At 31.0% G+C, this 21,667-nt stretch overlaps 2 protein-coding genes across 2 annotated transcripts in view; one reads left to right on the top strand and one right to left on the bottom strand.

The window, feature by feature from the left end:
- LOC127702254 (diphosphomevalonate decarboxylase-like) overlaps positions 1-3,768 on the bottom strand; it is a 30,434-nt gene extending 26,666 nt beyond the window's left edge. The window contains exons 1-2 of the mRNA XM_052206375.1: positions 3,704-3,768; positions 944-1,014 (exon numbers count right to left, since the gene is read on the bottom strand). Of these exons, the coding sequence (XP_052062335.1) occupies positions 944-1,014; positions 3,704-3,755 (123 nt within the window). The 5' untranslated portion in view covers positions 3,756-3,768. The remainder of the gene's footprint in view (positions 1-943; positions 1,015-3,703) is intronic.
- A 277-nt stretch (positions 3,769-4,045) lies between these two features.
- The window catches only part of LOC127702250 (methyltransferase-like protein 17, mitochondrial), a 29,397-nt gene continuing 11,775 nt past the window's right edge, over positions 4,046-21,667 (top strand). Inside the window, exons 1-6 of the mRNA XM_052206365.1 lie at positions 4,046-4,150; positions 9,804-9,966; positions 10,902-11,033; positions 15,513-15,630; positions 16,692-16,773; positions 18,641-18,714. Coding sequence (XP_052062325.1) covers positions 4,055-4,150; positions 9,804-9,966; positions 10,902-11,033; positions 15,513-15,630; positions 16,692-16,773; positions 18,641-18,714 — 665 coding nt within the window. The 5' untranslated portion in view covers positions 4,046-4,054. The remainder of the gene's footprint in view (positions 4,151-9,803; positions 9,967-10,901; positions 11,034-15,512; positions 15,631-16,691; positions 16,774-18,640; positions 18,715-21,667) is intronic.

Below are 21,667 nucleotides of genomic sequence, written 5' to 3' on the forward strand. Positions count from 1 at the left end.
AGTGTTTTGCATATTTACATGCAAGATTTTTTTTTATTACAAGCATTGACATTCAATTGTTAATTTTTAAAATGTTACATTTCTATGGTCATGCATAGAATCAGGAAAAGACTTTCTATGAAATGGAAATAGCATATTAATAATTAGACTATGATTCTGGATTCATTTTCAGATACATGTACCATTTTTTGTGGATTTAGTAAAATTTACATTTTCATGGATATGATGAATATCAAGGTTTTGCCAAAGTCTGTATACAATCCTATAGAAATATTTAAACTTCTTTAAATTACCTTGCACATGCTTTCCCTAATAAAAGCTTACAGTGCATTACATTTTCTTTAAACAATGGTCATTAAACAAAATCTTAGAAAACTAAACAAACTTCAGATTTGGCTTTACCATGTTTACAGGTTTCTTTAAACTATACCTGTAATTACATGTAATGCTTTTATCTGTAATAGCATGAAAATTTATTTGACATCTTGCATTCAGTTTTCAGAGATTGTCACGAAATAGAAGTTCCTTCATAATAAAAGTTCCAAGTGGAAGAAATATTCTGTAATATCATATCCACTGGAACAAATATTACAGTATTTGTTCCTTACGGAGTAAACGGTATAGACTATTTGTTCCAATAGGAACAGATATTATGACATTGTTTATAACAAAGTTTACAGGGGAACTTCTGTTAGGCGGAACAAATATACGTTGACAAGATGACCCATATTTTCATGGAATATACTCCAATTTAAGGTAATGAAGGTTTGACCTGAAACAAGAACTGAAAGAAAACTGTTGATGTGTAAGAATGCAAGATTTGTTTATTTGCTAGGTTTATATTTTCTACCAATAAGTTAAGAAGCCAAGTCTATTTATACAGGAGCTTATAACCATGATGAATGGTTAAATAGCAGCTGCATATTCCCCATGTACACTATACCTCATTCTGATGAAGTGTCACACTAACTGAAGAGTTCAATGGCAGTATCAATTTCTCATTTCGCTTTCCCCCTGAAAAAAATAATTAAAAAAATAAATATTGATTACATTTGAAATCATTCTTCTCCAAGTTCATGAAGTTTTTGGCAGCAAAAGCAATAAATCAAAGTGCAGGAGTGCTGTTTGGGCAGTTGCCGTTAAGTCAATATTTTGGAAACTTCTATTTTTCATCCTTATGTAAAAGAATCACACCTGACAGGAGACTATTTTGATCAAATTATGATTATCAGAAAAAGCTATTTACAATTGATTTTGAAAATTAAATACTTTAATTCAATAAGTAAAAAGAAGAATTTTAAAAAGATAAATGTTTTCTAAATTTATTTAATACACAATATGAATGTGTGCTCATGTCCCTTCCTTTTTGAACAAGTACAAAATAAGATCCTTAATCACAAGTCAAACATGAATTAATTTCATAATAGATAACGTCAGTTATAAGGTTATCAGTCAATAAAAATAAACTTTATCATGTGTATAAAAATAAGAAAATGTTGTATGATTGCTAATAAGACAACTATCAATCAGAGATCAAAGGACCAGTATTTCTAAAAGCATTTATAGATTACAGAAGTTGTTTTGTTTATTGTTGAAGGACATATTCTCTATTCCTGATTTTTTTATTCTAAACTTCTGTCAAAAAGTATATAAAAAAAGGCATAAATAAATGACAGGACTCATCTTGTACACAGCTTAAGAAGAACACTGCTAAAATATATGCCATGTATGGATATGTCTATTGTTTACATAATTATTTGCATGTGTAGTGTGTTTATGAAGTTATGAATATGAAACACAAGACATGCAAGAGTGAACATGCTGAAATGTCCATGATGTCTCTCCTGCTTTACTAACCATGATCATGATGATTGATATTCTGTTGATAGTCCTAGAGATAAAGTTTTAATACAAGTATCACATAAACTTAACATTATCAATGATCCATGAAAATGAGGTCAAGGTCAGACAAACCAAGCTACATTTGTAGAAAGACATGTACACCTTAAATCATTTCATATACCAAATATAGTCATGATAGTTCACCTTTTGCTTATAGTACAAAAGAAACAGACCAAACCATGAAAATGTGATATTGACCAATGAACCATGAAAATGAGGTCAAGGTCAGATAAATCCTGCAAGACAGACATAAATTCCTCATCGTGGAAGAGTGTACAAATGTACAGTTACCTACAGTTGTGAACTTCTATGTCATTTGGTCTCTGGTGTAGAGTTGTCTTATTGGCAATCATACCACATGTTCTTATTTTAATATGTATACATTACAATCATTCCATGAATCAAATAAAGTTAACATATTGCTTACAGTATGCAAGTGAATTGTGTATGTTATTATTTGTTATTACACCAGTCATTCCAGTTGAAAGACTTGTTTAGATCAAAACCATTTGAAAAATTGATGATAACTGTAGAGTTGATTAATGTTAATGGTACTAACTTCTGTAATATATGTTTTTTGTAATATGAGGCAGGTGTTACCTGTGAAAGAAGACAAAGTCTGTTGGCATGCAATGTAAAAACGTCCTACTTGTTTTTTTTTTATCAAATTGAAACTTAAAATAATAAATAATTTTGATTCGTATTGCTAATTAGGAAATCATTACTTTTTTACAAAATAATTATGAACAATATCCAGAACAAAAATATATAATTACCATCATGACCATATATTATTGTATTGAGGCCTGATCAAATAAAAAATAACCAGGTTAATTAACCGACCTTTTTGCACAATTTTGCCCCCAACATTGGTCATGTGGTTATGCATACACAATAGTCTTAACAACTTCTAATAAACATGATAAAATCATAATCGACATAAATGCTTAATACTGCATAATCATCTGTATTTATTTAGGGTGATACATTGATTTGAATATAATTTTTTTTGTTTCTAATAAATCATGATTCAAGTAACATTTTTCCAGAAATGTTGTAAGTAAGAGTTGTCTTTCTTTAATAATCACTTATTTAAGTAATTTCAACACCCCCAAACAGTGAAATTTTGGACGCGAACAGTAAAATTTTATTACATAATCTGTAAGATGAAACCTTGAATTTTACAGGAAAAATACTCCCACTGCTGGAAAAATCTGTTAAGAAAGTATTAAATCATTATGTAAAGCTTCATTATATCATATTTTTCAACAAATATAGGATGTACAGATGAATGATTGCCGCAAAGGCATAAACCTTGCTACTTAAAAGAAAACTTAATATATAAATATTTAATATATCTTAACATTTTTCAAATAAATGTCTCCTCTGATGAAAATTATGTATTTAAATATGCTTCAATGACACAATTTTTTATCATCCACCTTTGCTCAGATTATTCATAAAATTCATTATAATATTTATGTAGAACTACATTGTACAAGTGAATTATATAAATTTTTTATCTCCAATAAATATTGTTTAAATTGGTGCTGGACCGACTTTAAATATGGGCCTGATCAACTTCCTGAACTACTTGAGACCAATCGACTTGGGACAGGATCGACACTAGCTAAAAGCTATAAATGTAGTCCTATGCTTTAAACAGTTAAATTATTTTATAATTTAATTTAATTATGAAAAAAAGGTAAATGGCTTCTTATATGTACTTTGTTCTCTTAATTTGTTACACCTGGCTCATATCATTTACATTAAAACTGCCACTGATACTGTAGTTCCTTACAATATTTAACAACAGCAATATTCACAGGTCCTGTGCAGGTGGCACACTGCATTTCCTGATTTGTGATGGGGGAATGAAAACTTCTGATAGCTTCCGAAAGTAAATATTATTGACAACGGCCTTTATCTATAATTCCAATATTACTTCAAACATACAGTTTTCGAGCTGTCTTATTTCAAAGAACCCTAAATTTGTCTTATTATACAATTGAATCTCCGTTTCGTAGCCTCTTGTATTATTTTTAAAACACGTCCCTGGTTTTTGTGCTATCTAAATACTTTATTTTGAATATTAGATAAATTTTGACGTTCGGTACCTTTCTAGGGTTTTCGCTACCTACATAGTAGAAAAATGGCAGCGCCCATGCAACGGGCAAGAGTTGCTTCTTGGAAACTGTTTTCACGACACTATAGAAAAAAATCGACCAAAATAATGCACCCATCAGAAGTAAATGATCAGTTTACATTTTTTTTCATTAACCACGCACATTGATAATTGTTTTGCAGGCTGAGCTAATCTCTTTTAGCTTCGTCTGACATTCGGTTACACAATCATGACACTCGTAAATATTTGTAAGTTTCCTCTATACAAGTTATCTTTATTTGTCTGCCAATCTCACAGAAGTTTCATTAAAATATTGACCTCAAAAAAGAAAATGTCGGACACCACAGAGGATTAGCGATTGATGTATGTCGGACGTCCCTTAAGGTTCATCATAACAAACGGACAAATATGGCGGTACCACGATTTCCCGAGGATAATTTACAAGAACAACGTAATATCCTGAGAACAAACAGATATATCCCAATAACAAGATTTTTGATGGTGTTATACTGCTTTTGACAATATTATAGAATATTAATTAAAGATATTACTCGTTTTTACTCAATAAAAGTGCAATTTCACTTCAAGATTTCGATTTATATGTGTTGTATGCAAATTCCTTGGTTAAAACAATATGGCGGACATAATTATTCAAAAGGTAGACACCTTAAAAAAAAAAAGTATTAAAAGTACTGAAAGAATAGTTCTATAAAAAACCTGAAATGATGAAAAGTTAATACAGTTATTATAACTTCATTCGGGTATTTACATGTAAGCTTATCAAATAATTTTTTTTACTTTACATTCATATAATAAACTGATTGTTGTTAATTAATATTTTTAATGCAATTATGATTCATCAAGATGTTTAAAAAAACATGTTTCCAAGTTTGAGTAAATTATATTTTCATTGGAAGGTACCATTATGTTATACCTGATTTATACATAATAATATAAGTGTTGGATACCCTGGTCTGGCCAGTTATAAGTTATGGTGCAGCCATTTGGGGCACCAGAGATTTTTCGTGTATTTATGCTGTCCAGAACAGAGCTACATGTATCAGGTCTTCTATGGGTGTTGGTAAATATAAACCCCTAACGATGCAATCCAAGGGGATATGGGCTGGAGACCTCCAAGTGTTTAGCAGTGGACTTGTGTTTTTCGACACTGGGCTAGACAACTGCTAGATGTAACATAATGTGCACAGATAGATTGAATTATAGAATATTGAATCTGAATGTAGAAGGTTTCTTTGACGTATTTATAAAATATACATAATCATGATAATTTTCCCCTCAAATTCAAAAATAAATACTAAAATTTATTTAAAAATAAAATTTAGATAATTTTTCAAAAATTTAAATAACTATTCTAAATAATGTAAAATTATAATTTTTTCTATGAATTAATTAAATGTATAATTTCAATCAGATACTTCAATAAATATCATGAATATATTAAATGTAGATAACTTTTCAATCAAATTTATTCATAACATTAATAAAATAGCATCAACACAGTTGCAAAATTCTTTCACTTATACAATTTATCACAATTAAATTATATAAATTGCCAAAATTCAACAACAATTAAAAAACCTCATTGAGCCAACAATACTACAGTACTTTGCTTCCAAGTCGAGTTATCTACCTTATGAATAATTATGTCCGCCATACAAGACATACAAATTGATTTTTGTCGAGCCTTCGACTTTAGTCGAAAAAGCGAGACATAGCGATCCTACATTCCGTCGTCGGCGGCGGCGTCCACAAATATTCACTCTGTGGTTAAAGATTTTGAAATTTTAATAACTTTCTTAAACTATCCTTGATTTCTACCAAACTTGGACAGAAGCTTGTTTATGATCATAAGATAGTATCCAGAAGTAAATTTTGTAAAAATAAAATTCCATTTTTTCCGTATTTTACTTATAAATGGACTTAGTTTTTCTGCCGGGAAATATTACATTCACTCTGTGGTTAAAGTTTTTAAAATTTTAATAACTTTCTTAAACTATCCTGGGTTTGTACCAAACTTGGACAGAAGCTTGTTTATGATCATAAGATAGTATCCAGAAGTAAATTTTGTAAAAAAAAAATCCATTTTTTCCTTATTTTACTTTTAAATGGACTTAGATTTTCTGCCAGGAAACAACACATTCACTCTGTGGTTAAAGTTTTTAAAATTTTAATAACTTTCTTATACTATTTTGGATTTGTACCAAACTTGGACAGAAGCTTGTTTATGATCAAAAGCTAGTATCTAGAAGGAAATTTTGTAAAAAAAATAAATCCATTTTTTCCATTTTTTACTTTTAAATGGACTTAGATTTTCTGCCAGGAAACAACACATTCACTCTGTGGTTAAAGTTTTTAAAATTTTAATAACTTTCTTATACTATTTTGGATTTGTACCAAACTTGGACAGAAGCTTGTTTATGATCAAATGCTAGTATCTAGAAGGAAATTTTGTTTTCTTCCAGTTAACATTACATTCAGTCTGCAGTTAAAGTTTTTAAACATTTATTAGATTCATAAACTATCCTGGATTTTTACCAAACTTGGACAGAAGCTTCTTACAATCAAAAGATAGTATCAAGAGGAATATTTTTATTGATTTACTTCTTCATTTTTGTTGAGCCTGCGATTAACAGAAAAAGTAGGCGAGACACTGGGTTCCGCGGAACCCTTACGAATTTTCTTAAAATAACTTGTACTTTTATTGAGTATAAACATCTTAAACCTTATAATTGTATGCTGTTACACTAATTTCAGAAGTATAACACCATGTAAAATCTTGTTATCGGGACAAATCAGTTTGTTCTCTGGATATTATTTTGTTAATGTTTACACCTTCTGCAGAAAGGAAAAAAAATGCCCATCAAAATCCAAAAAAGATTTTATCTTTCTGAAACACAAAATGCACTTAACTTTTATATATCTAGTGGATGCCAGGCATTAAAACTTTTCTTACTGGACAGGTTAGTCTGTACTCAGAGTAGTTTTTGGCATGTAAATACAGCCATATTTGTACGTTTGTTATGATGAACCTGAAAATCCGTGGCCTTCAGGATTGAAGGAAAATTTCCAGTCTCACAATAATGTACAAACTTGCCAACAGAAACATTTTCACTCCACCAGACAGATTATCCCGTCACATAAACATCAACAGTTTCCAAGCACTATCATGTAGAGCAGAAGTGAGGAAAGAATCATTTTACCCAAGAACAATTTGAGACTGGTACTCACTACCACATGCCCCCATCAGTCATGTCAGTACTGGTAGTCTTGAATGTTTCAAGACTCACCTACATGAGAAGAACTAGACCACTGTCTAGGATGTTTTTAACTTCAATATATATAGAATCGAATGTATAGCACAATCCTCTGTTTTGGCTTATGATTATTTACATGCACATCCAAAAGTGATAGAATAATCAGTTTTTATTGATGGTCAGTGGCGGATCCAGAAATTTTCAAAAGGGGGTCCCACTGACTGCCAAAGAGGTGGCCTGCTCCAGTCATGCTTCAGTAATTCCCTAAATAACCAAATTTTTCCCATAAAAGGGGGGGGGGGCAATACACCCATTATCATGATTATAGAATGATTAATCCAAGATACATGATATTTTATTAATATAAAAATAAGGAGATGTGGTATGATTGCCAATGAGACAACTATCCACCAAAATTCAAATGAAGTGGATGTAAGCAATTATAGGCAACCGTATGTACAATGTAAGCCAGTGTTCCAGCTAGGTCGTTTTCACAGGGCGGTCCGCCCGCCCTTTCCCGAGTGCCGCCCTGTGCCCTTTTTACAGTTTGCAGGGCGCCCTGCCTTTTTTGAAGATCGATTGGTATATTATTTTGTTCATATTGATATGATCAGCCAATTACGAAAATTTACCTTGCGACAAGTATATGACTTTGTTTACGACCCCAAGCTAATCAACGGTTACAACAGGTGTCATAATCTGTTGTTATAGGTAATCCGTTTATCGGATGGGTCATTTAATGATCATCAACATTAATTCATTCAAATAGAATCGGTCAGTCGGCATTTGTCTTTGAACTTGAAGAAATGTTCATACAACTTGGGCAATGTTTACCGTAGTTTAATGGAGAAAACGTAATTGACAGAAAGTCGAAAACCATAATCAACTCGTTAAAAACATTGCTATTATTGTTTTCTGTGAAATAAATAGCAAATTAAGACGTAATTTTCATTGACTGCCTTCATTTTTTATACGAAAATAACAAAATCGGCCACCATATTGTTGATCGTATTTACATCTTCTACGTACATGTACTGTTTATTATCCTCCAAAGAAGGAGCACACCCAAATAAAGAAAGATAACTCAATCTTATTTTTTCCTAGCATTGAGTAACCTACTAAGATATTATAAAATATGTCTTCATACTTCTGGCTTTAGAATTTATATGTTTAGGTGTTTTGAGTTATGGGAAAAGTTAAAGAGGGTCTTAGTAGCAGGGTTGGTAGGGTGCCTTGGTCATCTGTTTCTGTATTTTTTATTTTCAATCCAAATTTTCACTGTTCACTATATCCTAACATTGTGCATTTACAGCTGTTTTGTGCTGTATTGCCATTAAGCACAGAAAAGGTAGAAAGGTTAAACTTGTAAAGTGTGTCAGACCATAGAAACAGAATGAAGCAGGACATTTTTCAAACAATACTGCATATAAAGCTTAACTGTGCCAAGCAATGATTTAAAACTTGTGTGACAAGTTTTCAGCCTAAAAAGTAGAAAGATAGTTTTTCTCTGGGCTTATGATGTTGTTCTTGTATATATAAAACCAGTGATTCAATGAACAAAAAGTGTTTGATTATAATCTTTATTAAAACATGCCCTTTTCATATTATCATATCACGCGTTAAATGCCCTTTTTCAGGATTGGCACCCTGCTCTTTTGAAATCCTAGCTGGAACACTGTTAGCCAATTATGGCACCCATTGCTGAGCATAGAAATGATTCATAACAAAACAAAACAAAATAAATACATTAAACAAAATTGAAATCTTTGATTAACAATTAGAATGAAATGGCAAAATATTATATTTCTTATCCTTTTTTTTATTACACCTCGGGTTAATTATGATGTTATGATTGGTTTAAAGCCGTCACGTGGTGACCCCTATGGATCTGTAGGGGTCAGTAGATTTCATATGGGGTTCATGATGTAACATGTACTATTAATGGTGACGTCATCGATTAATGTTTTGGTATGTCATAGCTTGTTTTTATGCATAACTTAGCAGGAAAATACCTGTATGTGATAAATTCATTATACCGTTCACAACTGACCCTCTTTGGATCCGTAGGGAGTCAGTAGCAAACCATATAACTGATAATATAATTTAAATAGAGTAAGGTACATGTATATCATGTATATATTTCTGAGTACAGAATTATCGTCATATGACATAAGCCAAATAAATTAATTTTTATCCACAAATTTTTTGAATTCTTAAATTCTTTTTCTAATATATCTGTATATCATGTATATTTAAATATTTATATCTATCTTCACTATAACCTTTGCATTTAATTAAAAAAATTATAATTATTAAAAAAAGTTTTGTGACATAATTTGATTCAGGTTGGAGTTTTTTTCCCTTTGGAAAAGAAGCCTTTGAATTTCTGTTTGTCCAAAAGTAGGTAGCTTTTGTATAAACATAGCTAGAAAAATGTCCAGAAAATAATTCAGCAAACATCGATGTGCAAATAAACTGATGTTTTTTATTCTTTTATGCAGGATGTAAGAAGTATAAAAGAAAACGAACTTCCAATGGATCCCACGATATTAAACAAGATAAAGGATGGTGAAATCAAACCACGGAAAAATCCTGGGATAATGAGATTAAAGACTGTTGTTTTACCAATAAGACTGGAGAAAGCTGTGGATTTATTATTTCAAAGTATGTTGTCATTTCCATGAAATCGATTCATGAGATATTTTTACAATAGAATGAATTTAAGTGGTTTATTTTCAGGGAGTTCAAATTTGCAAACTCTTAGGGCGAACCTTTTCGTAAGATTTTATTTTCAGCTTTTTATCTTGTTCATGATTCTGGTCTAAAGATCAAATTTTCACAAAAGGTTGTTTTCACAATTTTATCCTAAAGGCAAAATTAATGAAAATAAACCCCTTGTGAAAATTTCCCATTTACAATTTTTAGCCTTTTATCATTTTGATGGTACATACATTGTATCATCTTCACTAGCCAAGGGTTACAATCCACTTCCCTCCTCTCCACCCTTGGCAGATTAAGCCAACATTTGTGATAACAATGTTGCGCCATCTATTGGTAGATTAAAGTCACGCCCATTCCTAATACGTTATTCTTGACCAATGGTAGCACTTGAACTCTTCAATCTGGAGGTAAAAACACGGTAGCATCTAGATTCTACACACTTGGTAAAGCAGGAAACGAAAATATACGTTGACATTAATGCATTTGTGCAAGAAACATACACAGGAACTTCTATTAGTTGATTAAAAACATTCAAATTGTCACTAAATATAGTCGTATGTTTAGGGATGTAAAGACTTGTTGCACAATAAGCAATTGTTTAAATACACTTTCTACATTTACACGTGATCATGTTATAGGCGCTTTTTGATTGGATGCAGTGAGTTTCGACTGCAACCAATGAAAATCATTACCTTGTGTCTCCGAAATTCTATCTCAATCCGCCAAGGGTGGAGAGGAGGGAAGTGGATCGTAACCCTTGGCTAGCGAAGATGACATTGTATGTGTCTTAAGAAATTTTGTTTAATTGTTATATAGCACTACAGGTATGTTCAATTAAACTGAGTGTGTGAAGAAAAAATATTTTAACATATTTTTAGAGTATGGAATGCAAGGTATTATTAGTGATTCAAGGAAGTTAAATACAAGTTTAATGACACGACAAATGCCAATGGAAAGAGCCGGTGTAATGGAAAGGAAGAATGTTATTAGACAAAAAATTTTGGAAAAAGGTAAGAACAATTACAAAAAGACATATTTTAATACATTGTAAAACTAAAATGGAAACAGATCACAAAAGCTAAATGAGGAAAATGGCAGTAAACATTATGGAATTTCAACATATCACATTGAAAATCGTTGTTGGCAAAAATTCCTGTTTTAAAACTGCATATGTTGAGACCTGTTTTATAAGTTGCAATATGAAGTATTGTCTGTTCTTTATAGGCAGTGTCTGCGCGTACCCGCATGCGGGTAAGAATAGTCAAATTGCCATTCATAGGCTACGCGTACCCACATCCGGTTTTATAATAAAATGCCATCGGAATGGGAATGAAACGTGAAATATATACGGAAATTGTTGATAATATGGAGATTTCGTGTAGAACGAGTGAAGAGTATGAAAAATAATATTTTCAAATTGTATTTATTAGATAATGATACATAATAAACATTGCAAATTAAATGCACACTGATGGAAAATGAAACTGTACAGTCCCTGTAAAAGAAAAACATGATAAAAATTAATACTATTATAAAATGTAAATGCAAATTTAAAGAATAAAATTTTACTGATTTTGAAAAATACCCATATGAGATTTAAAAATAATCTTTTAGTAAAATGTAAAACAGAAGCTGAAATTTTAAAATATCTAAAACGATTAAAATTAAAGCTTGGGTGTCTATATAAAAATTAAAGAAGCAAGTAATAATGTCAAATTAAACCAATTATAAAAGATTCATGTAACTAATTAAGATTTGGAACAAATTTTACATATCCAATATGATTGTTTTGGCACGTATTTCAACCCTGCACATTTCAAATGTTGCCAGTCCAAACAACAATCACAGGCCAAAGAGTCCTGATCGTGTAGTATTTTTTGACATTTGATACATATCCATTCGCATGATTCTCTTCTTTCGTTGATCCGAATTTTAAGTTGCTTCCACGCTTCAGAGGTAAAATATTTTTTGATGCGCTGAAGGTTTATATTTTCGTCAAATATTTTGTTATTTATTAACGAAGCATCTAGGAAGATGGTCAAATAAACATTTATTGATCTCATGATTGTGAGAACTGTGTGATTCCCTCACAATCAGGTTCAATATCATGAACGGTTTATAATAGAAAAACGAAGTATTCAACATAAAAAAAATAAACTTCACTAATGAATGAAACGCTGCAAATTCGATTTAAAACTACAATTTAAAACAAATACTTTGTATTAGGTCTTTTTCCTGTCGAACTTGTTTGGAATTTTTTGCCACCATGAATACAGGAAAAATTTATTCTGTTTAACTTTAATTCCTCTTTAATTTTTGTGTTTCCAGTTCTTCTTTTCTCTGCAGGTGCAATTGACTCCGAGTTTCTTTTATACAATTGTATAAAATTAATCGACTGATAGTTCTGAACAAATTGTTCCAATTCATGATAACTTTGAAATGTCTTCCCCACATGTATATCACTCTCTTCCATTTTAAGAATATTTATTAACTGAGAAAAACTGTTCAGTACCTATATATAAATATTTATAAAAAATCTGAGTAGTTTTAATCAATTTATTCACTAATTGCGACAAATTCCGTATATATTTCACGTTTCATTCCGGATCCGATGGCATTTTATTTGAAAACCGGATGTGGGTACGCGTAGCCTATGAATGGCAATTTGACTATTCGTACCCGCATGCGGGTACGCACAGACACTGCCTTCTTTATAACTATAAAACAATCAGTCGAAATTCACCATAGATATGGATGTTTGATAGGAATGAAGATTTTGTTCACATTTTGTATAAAATTGATAATGCAATTAGCGAAATTTCCTCATGATATTACCATCTGGTATTTGGAACATTCAAATTTTCACAATAGAGAGGTCCTCCTTACTATAGTTTTTAACAAAGACATATGATGTTATTTAGAAAGTTCACATACCCATAAAATAGTGTGCACTTCATTCTCATATGTTTTGTTTCATACTTAATGTTTTGTTTACCAATATTCTAAAGAAGGTATTGTTAACAAACTATTGCAAATCACCTCTAGTGTCATATGAAACCAAAATTAAAACTATTAATTATAATATAAGCAACAATGTCATAATAAGATCGAAAGAAAAATATAAGCAATGGTGGTTGGAGAGAAATAGACTTCCTTTCTGCATCATTTATTATTGAACACTGTTCCATGTGGGCGTTCTTAAATATGATGGAAAAGGGGCATGGCACCAAATTTTTTTCGTAAAAAGGGCAGGATGTCAAGAAAACATGTCAGGGCGCCATACCACGCCAAAACCTCCTGTAGTAAACACGGCAGGGTGCCATACCACGCCAAAACCTCCTGTAGTAAACAATACTTTTATTAGGATGTTGCTAATGTATCATATAACTGTATATGACATCGTATACCAAGATTATGTGTGTGAACAGATTGACAACTATAGATAGAGTACATTATGGTTTGATATACCTTAGTCATTCTAATGTTTTGTTTAGATTGACAACTATAGATAGAGTACATCATGGTTTGATATACCTTAGTCATTCTAATGTTTTGTTTAGATTGACAACTATAGATAGAGTACATTATGGTTTGATATACCTTAGTCATTCTAATGTTTTGTTTAGATTGACAACTATAGATAGAGTACATCATGGTTTGATATACCTTAGTCATTCTAATGTTTTGTTTAGATTGACAACTATAGATAGAGTACATCATGGTTTGATATATCTTAGTCATTCTAATGTTTTGTTTAGATTGACAACTTTAGATAGAGTACATCATGGTTTGATATACCTGAGTCATTCTAATGTTTTGTTTAGATTGACAACTATAGATAGAGTACATCATGGTTTGATATACCTGAGTCATTCTAATGTTTTGTTTAGATTGACAACTATAGATAGAGTACATCATGGTTTGATATACCTGAGTCATTGTAATGTTTTGTTTAGATTGACAACTATAGATAGAGTACATCATGGTTTGATATACCTGAGTCATTCTAATGTTTTGTTTAGATTGACAACTATAGATAGAGTACATCATGGTTTGATATACCTGAGTCATTCTAATGTTTTGTTTAGATTGACAACTATAGATAGAGTACATCATGGTTTGATATATCTTAGTCATTCTAATGTTTTGTTTAGATTGACAACTATAGATAGAGTACATCATGGTTTGATATACCTGAGTCATTCTAATGTTTTGTTTAGATTGACAACTATAGATAGAGTACATCATGGTTTGATATACCTGAGTCATTCTAATGTTTTGTTTAGATTGACAACTATAGATAGAGTACATCATGGTTTGATATACCTTAGTCATTCTAATGTTTTGTTTAGATTGACAACTATAGATAGAGTACATCATGGTTTGATATACCTTAGTCATTCTAATGTTTTGTTTAGATTGACAACTATAGATAGAGTACATCATGGTTTGATATACCTTAGTCATTCTAATGTTTTGTTTAGATTGACAACTATAGATAGAGTACATCATGGTTTGATATACCTGATTCATTCTAATGTTTTGTTTAGATTGACAACTATAGATAGAGTACATCATGGTTTGATATACCTTAGTCATTCTAATGTTTTGTTTAGATTGACAACTATAGATAGAGTACATCATGGTTTGATATACCTAAGTCATTCTAATGTTTTGTTTAGATTGACAATTATAGATAGAGTACATCATGGTTTGATATACCTTAGTCATTCTAATGTTTTGTGCTACATGTGAAAACAAACATACAGATTGTCCTAAAGATTTCCTAGGATATAACAAATCTAAAGTATGTAGTTGTGGTAAAGATGCAATCAAAATCATCATACATGTAGGACAGGCTTGATAGTTATATTTTCCACTCATCACTAATTATGAAAGTGTTCAAAAACATAGTGCATTGAGGTTAACATTCTTTTCTTCCTATCTATGTACTTATATCATGTATATAGAAATTTATCAATGGGATATGTACCCCAATATTCAAGTTACAATGAAGTGAAAGGTAATATTTAGAATAGGAGTTGCCTTCCTTTGTCCATAATTGTAGTTACAAACTAAAACTATGGACAAAGGATGATACATCCAATTAAAAAATATTGCCTTCCAATGCTTAATGCATTGCAATGTTTAATGTTTAGTTCCCAATGATTAAAGGATTCAATCTTTACCCTTCACTGCTAATGAGCACTTTGAATCTCTTTTATAACCAGTTTAATTTTGTTCAATTTTTCATTTTGTACTTACCTTGTGTTAAAGATTAACAAGCTGTAATATCAGAACCATTAATATGTTTATAGATGACATGTTGTAATATAGAATAAGCAAACCAAGTTTAGTGAAAGCTTTTTTCACATGATACTGTAAATAGACAAGCATTGATATAAGTCTACACCATATTGTAGATTTGTGAGTTAAATACTGTAATAAAATTAAATAAATAACTGTTATAGAAACATTTTATAATACAGATAAAAATAAACATGGCCCCATTTCATCTGACAAAGAAATGGAATATATGAATGAAATAGAGAGAAGAGTTGAAGTGGAATTGAAACATAAACATTTATCCCACTGGAAAAGTAAACAGTAAGTACATGAAGTATAAAGTTTGTCAGGATTCTTCCTTATAGCATACACAAGGGGTGTCATCGTAAAAGCATACACAATGGGTGTCATTGTAATAGCATACACAATGGGTGTCATCGTAAAAGCATACACAATGGGTGTCATTGTAATAGCATACACAATGGGGGTCATCGTAATAGCATACACAATGGGTGTCATCGTAATAGCATACACAATGGGTGTCATCGTAATAGCATACACAATGGGTGTCATGGTAATAGCATACACAATGGGGGTCATCGTAATAGCATACACAATGGATGTCATCATAATATCATACACAATGGGTGTCATCGTAATAGCATACACAACAGGGGTCATTGTAATAGCATACACAACGGGTGTCATTGTAATAGCATACACAACGGGGTCATTGTAATAGCATACACAATGGGGGTCATCGTAATAGCATACACAATGGGGGTCATCGTAATAGCATACACAAGGGGTGTCATCGTAATAGAATGCACAATGGGTGTCATTGTAATAGCATACAAAATGGGTGTCATTGTAATAGCATACACAATGGGTGTCATCGTAATAGCATACACAATGGGTGTCATCGTCCAAATCTATTTTTGTGGCCATTGTCACTGTCAACACTGGTATTTGTGTGAATGATTCAGTATGAAATACCTCTCTGTATATTCTCTCAGTAGAATATGATAGGTTCTTAAATGGTAAATCACCAGCAATCCTATTGTTTCACAGCGATTTACTCAACTGATGGGATTTTAAGCTTGATCCCCTTGTGTGTACTGTGTTCACCATATTTGATTTTGAAATTGATTTGAGAGGAAATATCAGCATTAGTAATACATAGATAAACTTAAAAGGTACATTTGATAAGCAGGGTAAGGGCTGTTCTAGGGGCATGTGAACAATTTTAAGTGCTTTCCCTTGGTTCCATATATATATATTTATTTTTATATTGAAGTTCCTATTATTTTGTTTGCAAAAAACTGTAATAATTTTCAATGAACTAATCTTAACTCTGGTTATTTGTTTTATTTCGAGTGCAGGTATGATGCAAAAAGTGGTATGAAATATATGATGGCAAGAATGGCTCAGAATTATGCTGTATTATTACAAGTCTTGAATGAAGTAAGTGCTCTAATATAATACTTGTTTTTCTTTTGTATTTTTATATACTATGAGAGTTTGAAACCAACTGGGCTATTTTTATGCATAAAACGTAGTTGCAATGGAATGTGATTTCTAAACAAAAAATGCTTTTAAATCAGTAAATATGTTTGAAAATTGATAATTAAAGATATATTTGAAGTTTGTTTTTTTGGCAATTTTAGAAATTTGAAACAACAGTCATTGAATGATTGATTTATTCGAATAATTCTTCATATTAAAACAAAAGAACATTATAGTTTAGGTTACAAAAAATATACATGTGTTTACTGTCACACGATGACAAAATCAGGATTGGTAGTAAGGCCAGACTTTTTTTTATCTGTTTAACGAGAAAATTTGTAAAAAATTAGGGTTGAGGGGACGAAATAAAAAAAAAATAAAAGTGCAAAGTTGGTCCAGTCGACACTAAAAATAAAAATAAAACCATTATAAGTGACTTTTCTTTTTTTTCTTAAGAATTTATCAAAATACAAGAACAATGAAATGAAAACAGACCAGTATATAAACCTTCTATTAATATGAACATAAAAAATATCTTTTGATTCTGTATGTCCTCTTATTTAGATCCATGCATATGCACCAGGCAAATATATCAACCTCCCTGCATATACACAATATATATGTATATTACCAGTCAGGAACCTCTTAGTGTATGTTACATGTTAATACTGTATATACAATTCAATTAAAAAAACTACTCTGTTATCATGCTCATGAAATTAATTATTTTTCATTAAAAAGATATATTTATTTAACCGTTAAGCTTGGAAATAATATAATTATTTTATATTAGTGTAATAGACATGGTTGAGCAACATTAACTTATAAATTGAAACAATGCATTAAAAAGGAAATATAAACATTAATCAAAAATATCTAACCAAAAGTACGTTAATGCGTGTGGAATGCGTAATTTTTCCTTTTTGGATCAATTTTTTTGTCTGTCAGCAGTGCCATTCATGCGTCCGTAGTCATTATCGCAAGAATCAGGATTTCGGTCATAGCGGGTATGCTTCCGATGAAATCTGGACTCCAATCCGTAGTTCTTCAAAAATATACCCAATAATTTAAATGTCGGAGAAAACTTTACAAAAATAAACGATGTTTGATACGCTTTTTGGAAAGGAATATGACGTTTTTAATGCAATACATGGATTACAAATTTACTTCAGGCTAATTTCATCAAGTTCAAACGAAGTAATAACTTATTTAGCCGCAAGTTAGAATGATTTGATGTACTCTCTCGTGTAACAAGTACCGGCTAAAGTGGTTTTAAACAAATTATTTTTATGAAAAAACATGTCACCAGCTTAAAAATACAATGCTTTAACCTCTTTTTTGAAGTCATAAATCGTTTATGCCTTTAATTTCTTTACTCTGAAATTGCTGTTTCATCGACTTGGTAAAAATTAAATATTACCGATGAAGAAAGCAGGTATCGTAAACCACAGAATTTATTTTTGTTCTGAGGATTTCGTAACAGTCGGTGGGAAAAATAAAAATAAAAGTAAAAAGCACTTCTTTTATTTTTATTCTGAAATCGGGAAATTGGAGTCGGCAGATCTCGTTAAACAGATAATAAAAAAAGTCTGGCCTTAGGAGATTTTTTTTTTTTAGGTTGAGTCTGAATGGAAGACGAATTGACTTTGATAGTGCTAAACGAAAAATTGTTGAAAAAATTAGTTAGGGGGTTAAATATAGAGTACGTTGGGTGACATTAAACAGTTACATTCCTATTTTTTATTGTGGCCATAGTCAAAGTCTCAAAATTTTGATAGACTTCAAAACTATAGCTGACAATTGAACTTGTTTTTCTATATTTCAGATTTGGACAAGAGATCCAACTTACATACCAAAAAGTCTATATAATTATGGATCAGGGCTAGGTTCAGTTATATGGTAAGGCCAAATGCCACAGAAATGCACTCTTCACTCTTTCAATCAATAATTGATAAAATTAGAATTATATTAAGATTTTGAAAGAAACATTTACCATGTTAACTCTTTTTTGAGTTTGTATAAATTACACTTTTGGGAATAAATACAGATATTGAAAGCAGGGATTCCAAAATTTCCTGACGACAGCCGGACATTTTTCAAAGAAATATTTTTGACGGTCAATGATCAGCTGGATACTTAAATGTAACTGAGAGGATGCATAAATTGATATATGTGTCTAAATAATTAGTAGTGTTATATGCAATAAAATTATTTATAACTGTTTTGTTTTTTTCATTCTAAAAATAAATAAAATATTATCCTCAGTATTGTGTCATTTTTCTGTGTATTGTAATACAGTAACCATCATTGCATCAATCAGCTTCAGTACCTGACTGTTCTCATGTTTTTGTTTCTGTTTATATAATCTATCTTCTCTCTGTGAGTACTTAACACTTTGTAAATTAAGGCCATCTTATTTGAAACTGTTGATGTTGGCTTTAATTGCAGTACAACTTGATCATCAATACACGTGATACTTTTATTTTTGTGTATTGATTACCTGACCACGTGACTTTTACAACTGATGCGGTATTTATAGATAACATTGAGGAGGCCCAATGAAGGATATTGTTTTAAACCGTGTAAAATCTACTGAACAGTGATAACATTTTTCTTTGTACAATTTTCCAACCTGATTTAGAAAATAAGGAATAAATAAAAACATACTCAGTTGATAAATAATTTAATGAATATATAACAACATGATATTTTATGTAAGCATATAACAACAATAAAATATCAGAAGAGCACAATGTTGACAAACACACGCAATAAATATTACAATGAGCACATTGAAAAGAAGCACAGATCACAGCACAAGATATGAGTTCATTTAGTCTAATTTAAGATTTTACATTCATGAGCTTGCTAAATGCATTGTTCTGATAAACATGGAGGTTATGAACGGATTGCCATTTGCGGATAGCAGGAACAGGGTCAAAGTCTTTAACATCTACACCTACTAAGCTTATCCTCATAAGTTATAATATATATAATTTAGAAGTGATCACGGCACCATTTAACTTAGTTAAATCATTTATTGACTGAAATTTGTCCATTGGTAAGTTTTCTTTAGCAATAAAGTAAGCATTACGGAACAAGGTGCACATTGCGTTGTCAGTCTTTTCATGAACTTTCTCAAATACTGATACAATTGGATTACTTTTGGAAGCTGTCTCTAATTTAAGAGCTTGAATGTGGTCATTGCTTTTAGCATGCTCTACAACGGCTGACTTTCGAAAATTTGTCGAACCAGGCTTTACAAAGTTATTTTTAAGTTTATGTTTTTGACAAATGTCACAAAACATGGCATTTAGCATACTGTCAAATCTTAACCATAAAAACAGTTGTAACCATTTATGAATAAAGCTTCTAGCATTTTTAGCAGATTTCGAATTTTGATCGGAATCGTCACGTTTACGTTTGCCCATGATGGCAGATTTGTAAAGTTCAATTTGAGACAAAGTCTTTATAACAGTCGGCGATTGTCATGATTGGATATTATTCTTTATGATTTTAATTATAAAAACAGTTTTTAATATGAAAACAAGAATAGAGAACGCCCCCTTATTTATTGGACAACTCAGCTTGGTATACCAAAGCGAAGCTATTCTCGGTGTTTTTCCTATATATTTTAGTAAATTTTCCCCTTGAGAGTACCCCAGTATTTAACACGATGTACAGTGTTAAATAAAATAATATATATCATACTTATTCATTTATAAATATCCTTATTTGAAGAATAACTTTTAAATATCAGGATACTTTTTAAACTGAATGCTCATTTAAAATAATATCTATAAAGCGTAATTAAATAGGATGTTGTTCCATACACGCTTACATGTTTGACCTCGTTTACCTGATTACCTTTATGTACATTGTTATGCATCATTAATTCTATTGATAAAGACCAGCTAAAGACACCTCATCAAAGGTAACAAACCTGTAATCAGTGAATGATTTATGGCTTCAATATAACTTATTGAAGGGATAATTGTTTGACAGCTTGTTGTTATTTAAATAAAAGAAAACGTGTTTTTTCTACTTTTTATTGATGTACACAAGCTAAAGACCAAGCCGTACATTTATGTACCCAGAGGATTAGACTAACTGAGACACTTCAAAGTATCTGAAATATGCTGCTTCTGTTTTACTAAACCCAATTATGACCGAAATATCTTTGTGAAATAGATTGCCACAATTATAAACTAAAATGCCCAAACGGACATGCCCAAAGCCCCAAACGGACATTTTTATCGATCTATAGTTGGTAAAAATTGAAATGACCGTTTCATGAAAATGCCTTGAATAACAAAATGTGGCACACCAATTCTATTTGACCGTTTGAGGCTGAGAGCAACCGGTCTTTTTATGAAAGTTTCGGTCAAGTCCGGAATATATGACCGTTTTGGAAGCCCTGATTGAAAGTCTTAAATTCATTGAAGAAAAGCGTAATTCATTTCGTAGTTAACTAACATGCTTAAGTTTCATTGTGTTTATCATTTTATCCCTGTATTTAGTCAATAATTTAACATACTAATACTAGTATATGACTGTCTTTGTTATGGAGTATCTCATTATTAATAGGGCAGCACACAATAATTTAGAGTATGATATCTCAAAAAAGGCTGTTCCAGAAATAAATATATGCAGGATGGGAGGCACCTTTACCCCACCATGCATAAAATTTTAATTGGTTATTTCCTATAATTGTTCAGGCTATCTTAATAAAATAACCACCATCCATCCAATTTTAAAAGAGTTACCTCCCATCCCCCCTTCAATTAATTGTGGAACAGCCCTATTATGGTACTAATCTGATGTGGAATGTCTCGTATCTCATGATATAAAT

This window comes from Mytilus californianus, unplaced genomic scaffold, assembly GCF_021869535.1.
Source record: "Mytilus californianus isolate M0D057914Y unplaced genomic scaffold, xbMytCali1.0.p SCAF_5, whole genome shotgun sequence".
Lineage (NCBI taxonomy): Eukaryota > Metazoa > Mollusca > Bivalvia > Mytilida > Mytilidae > Mytilus > Mytilus californianus.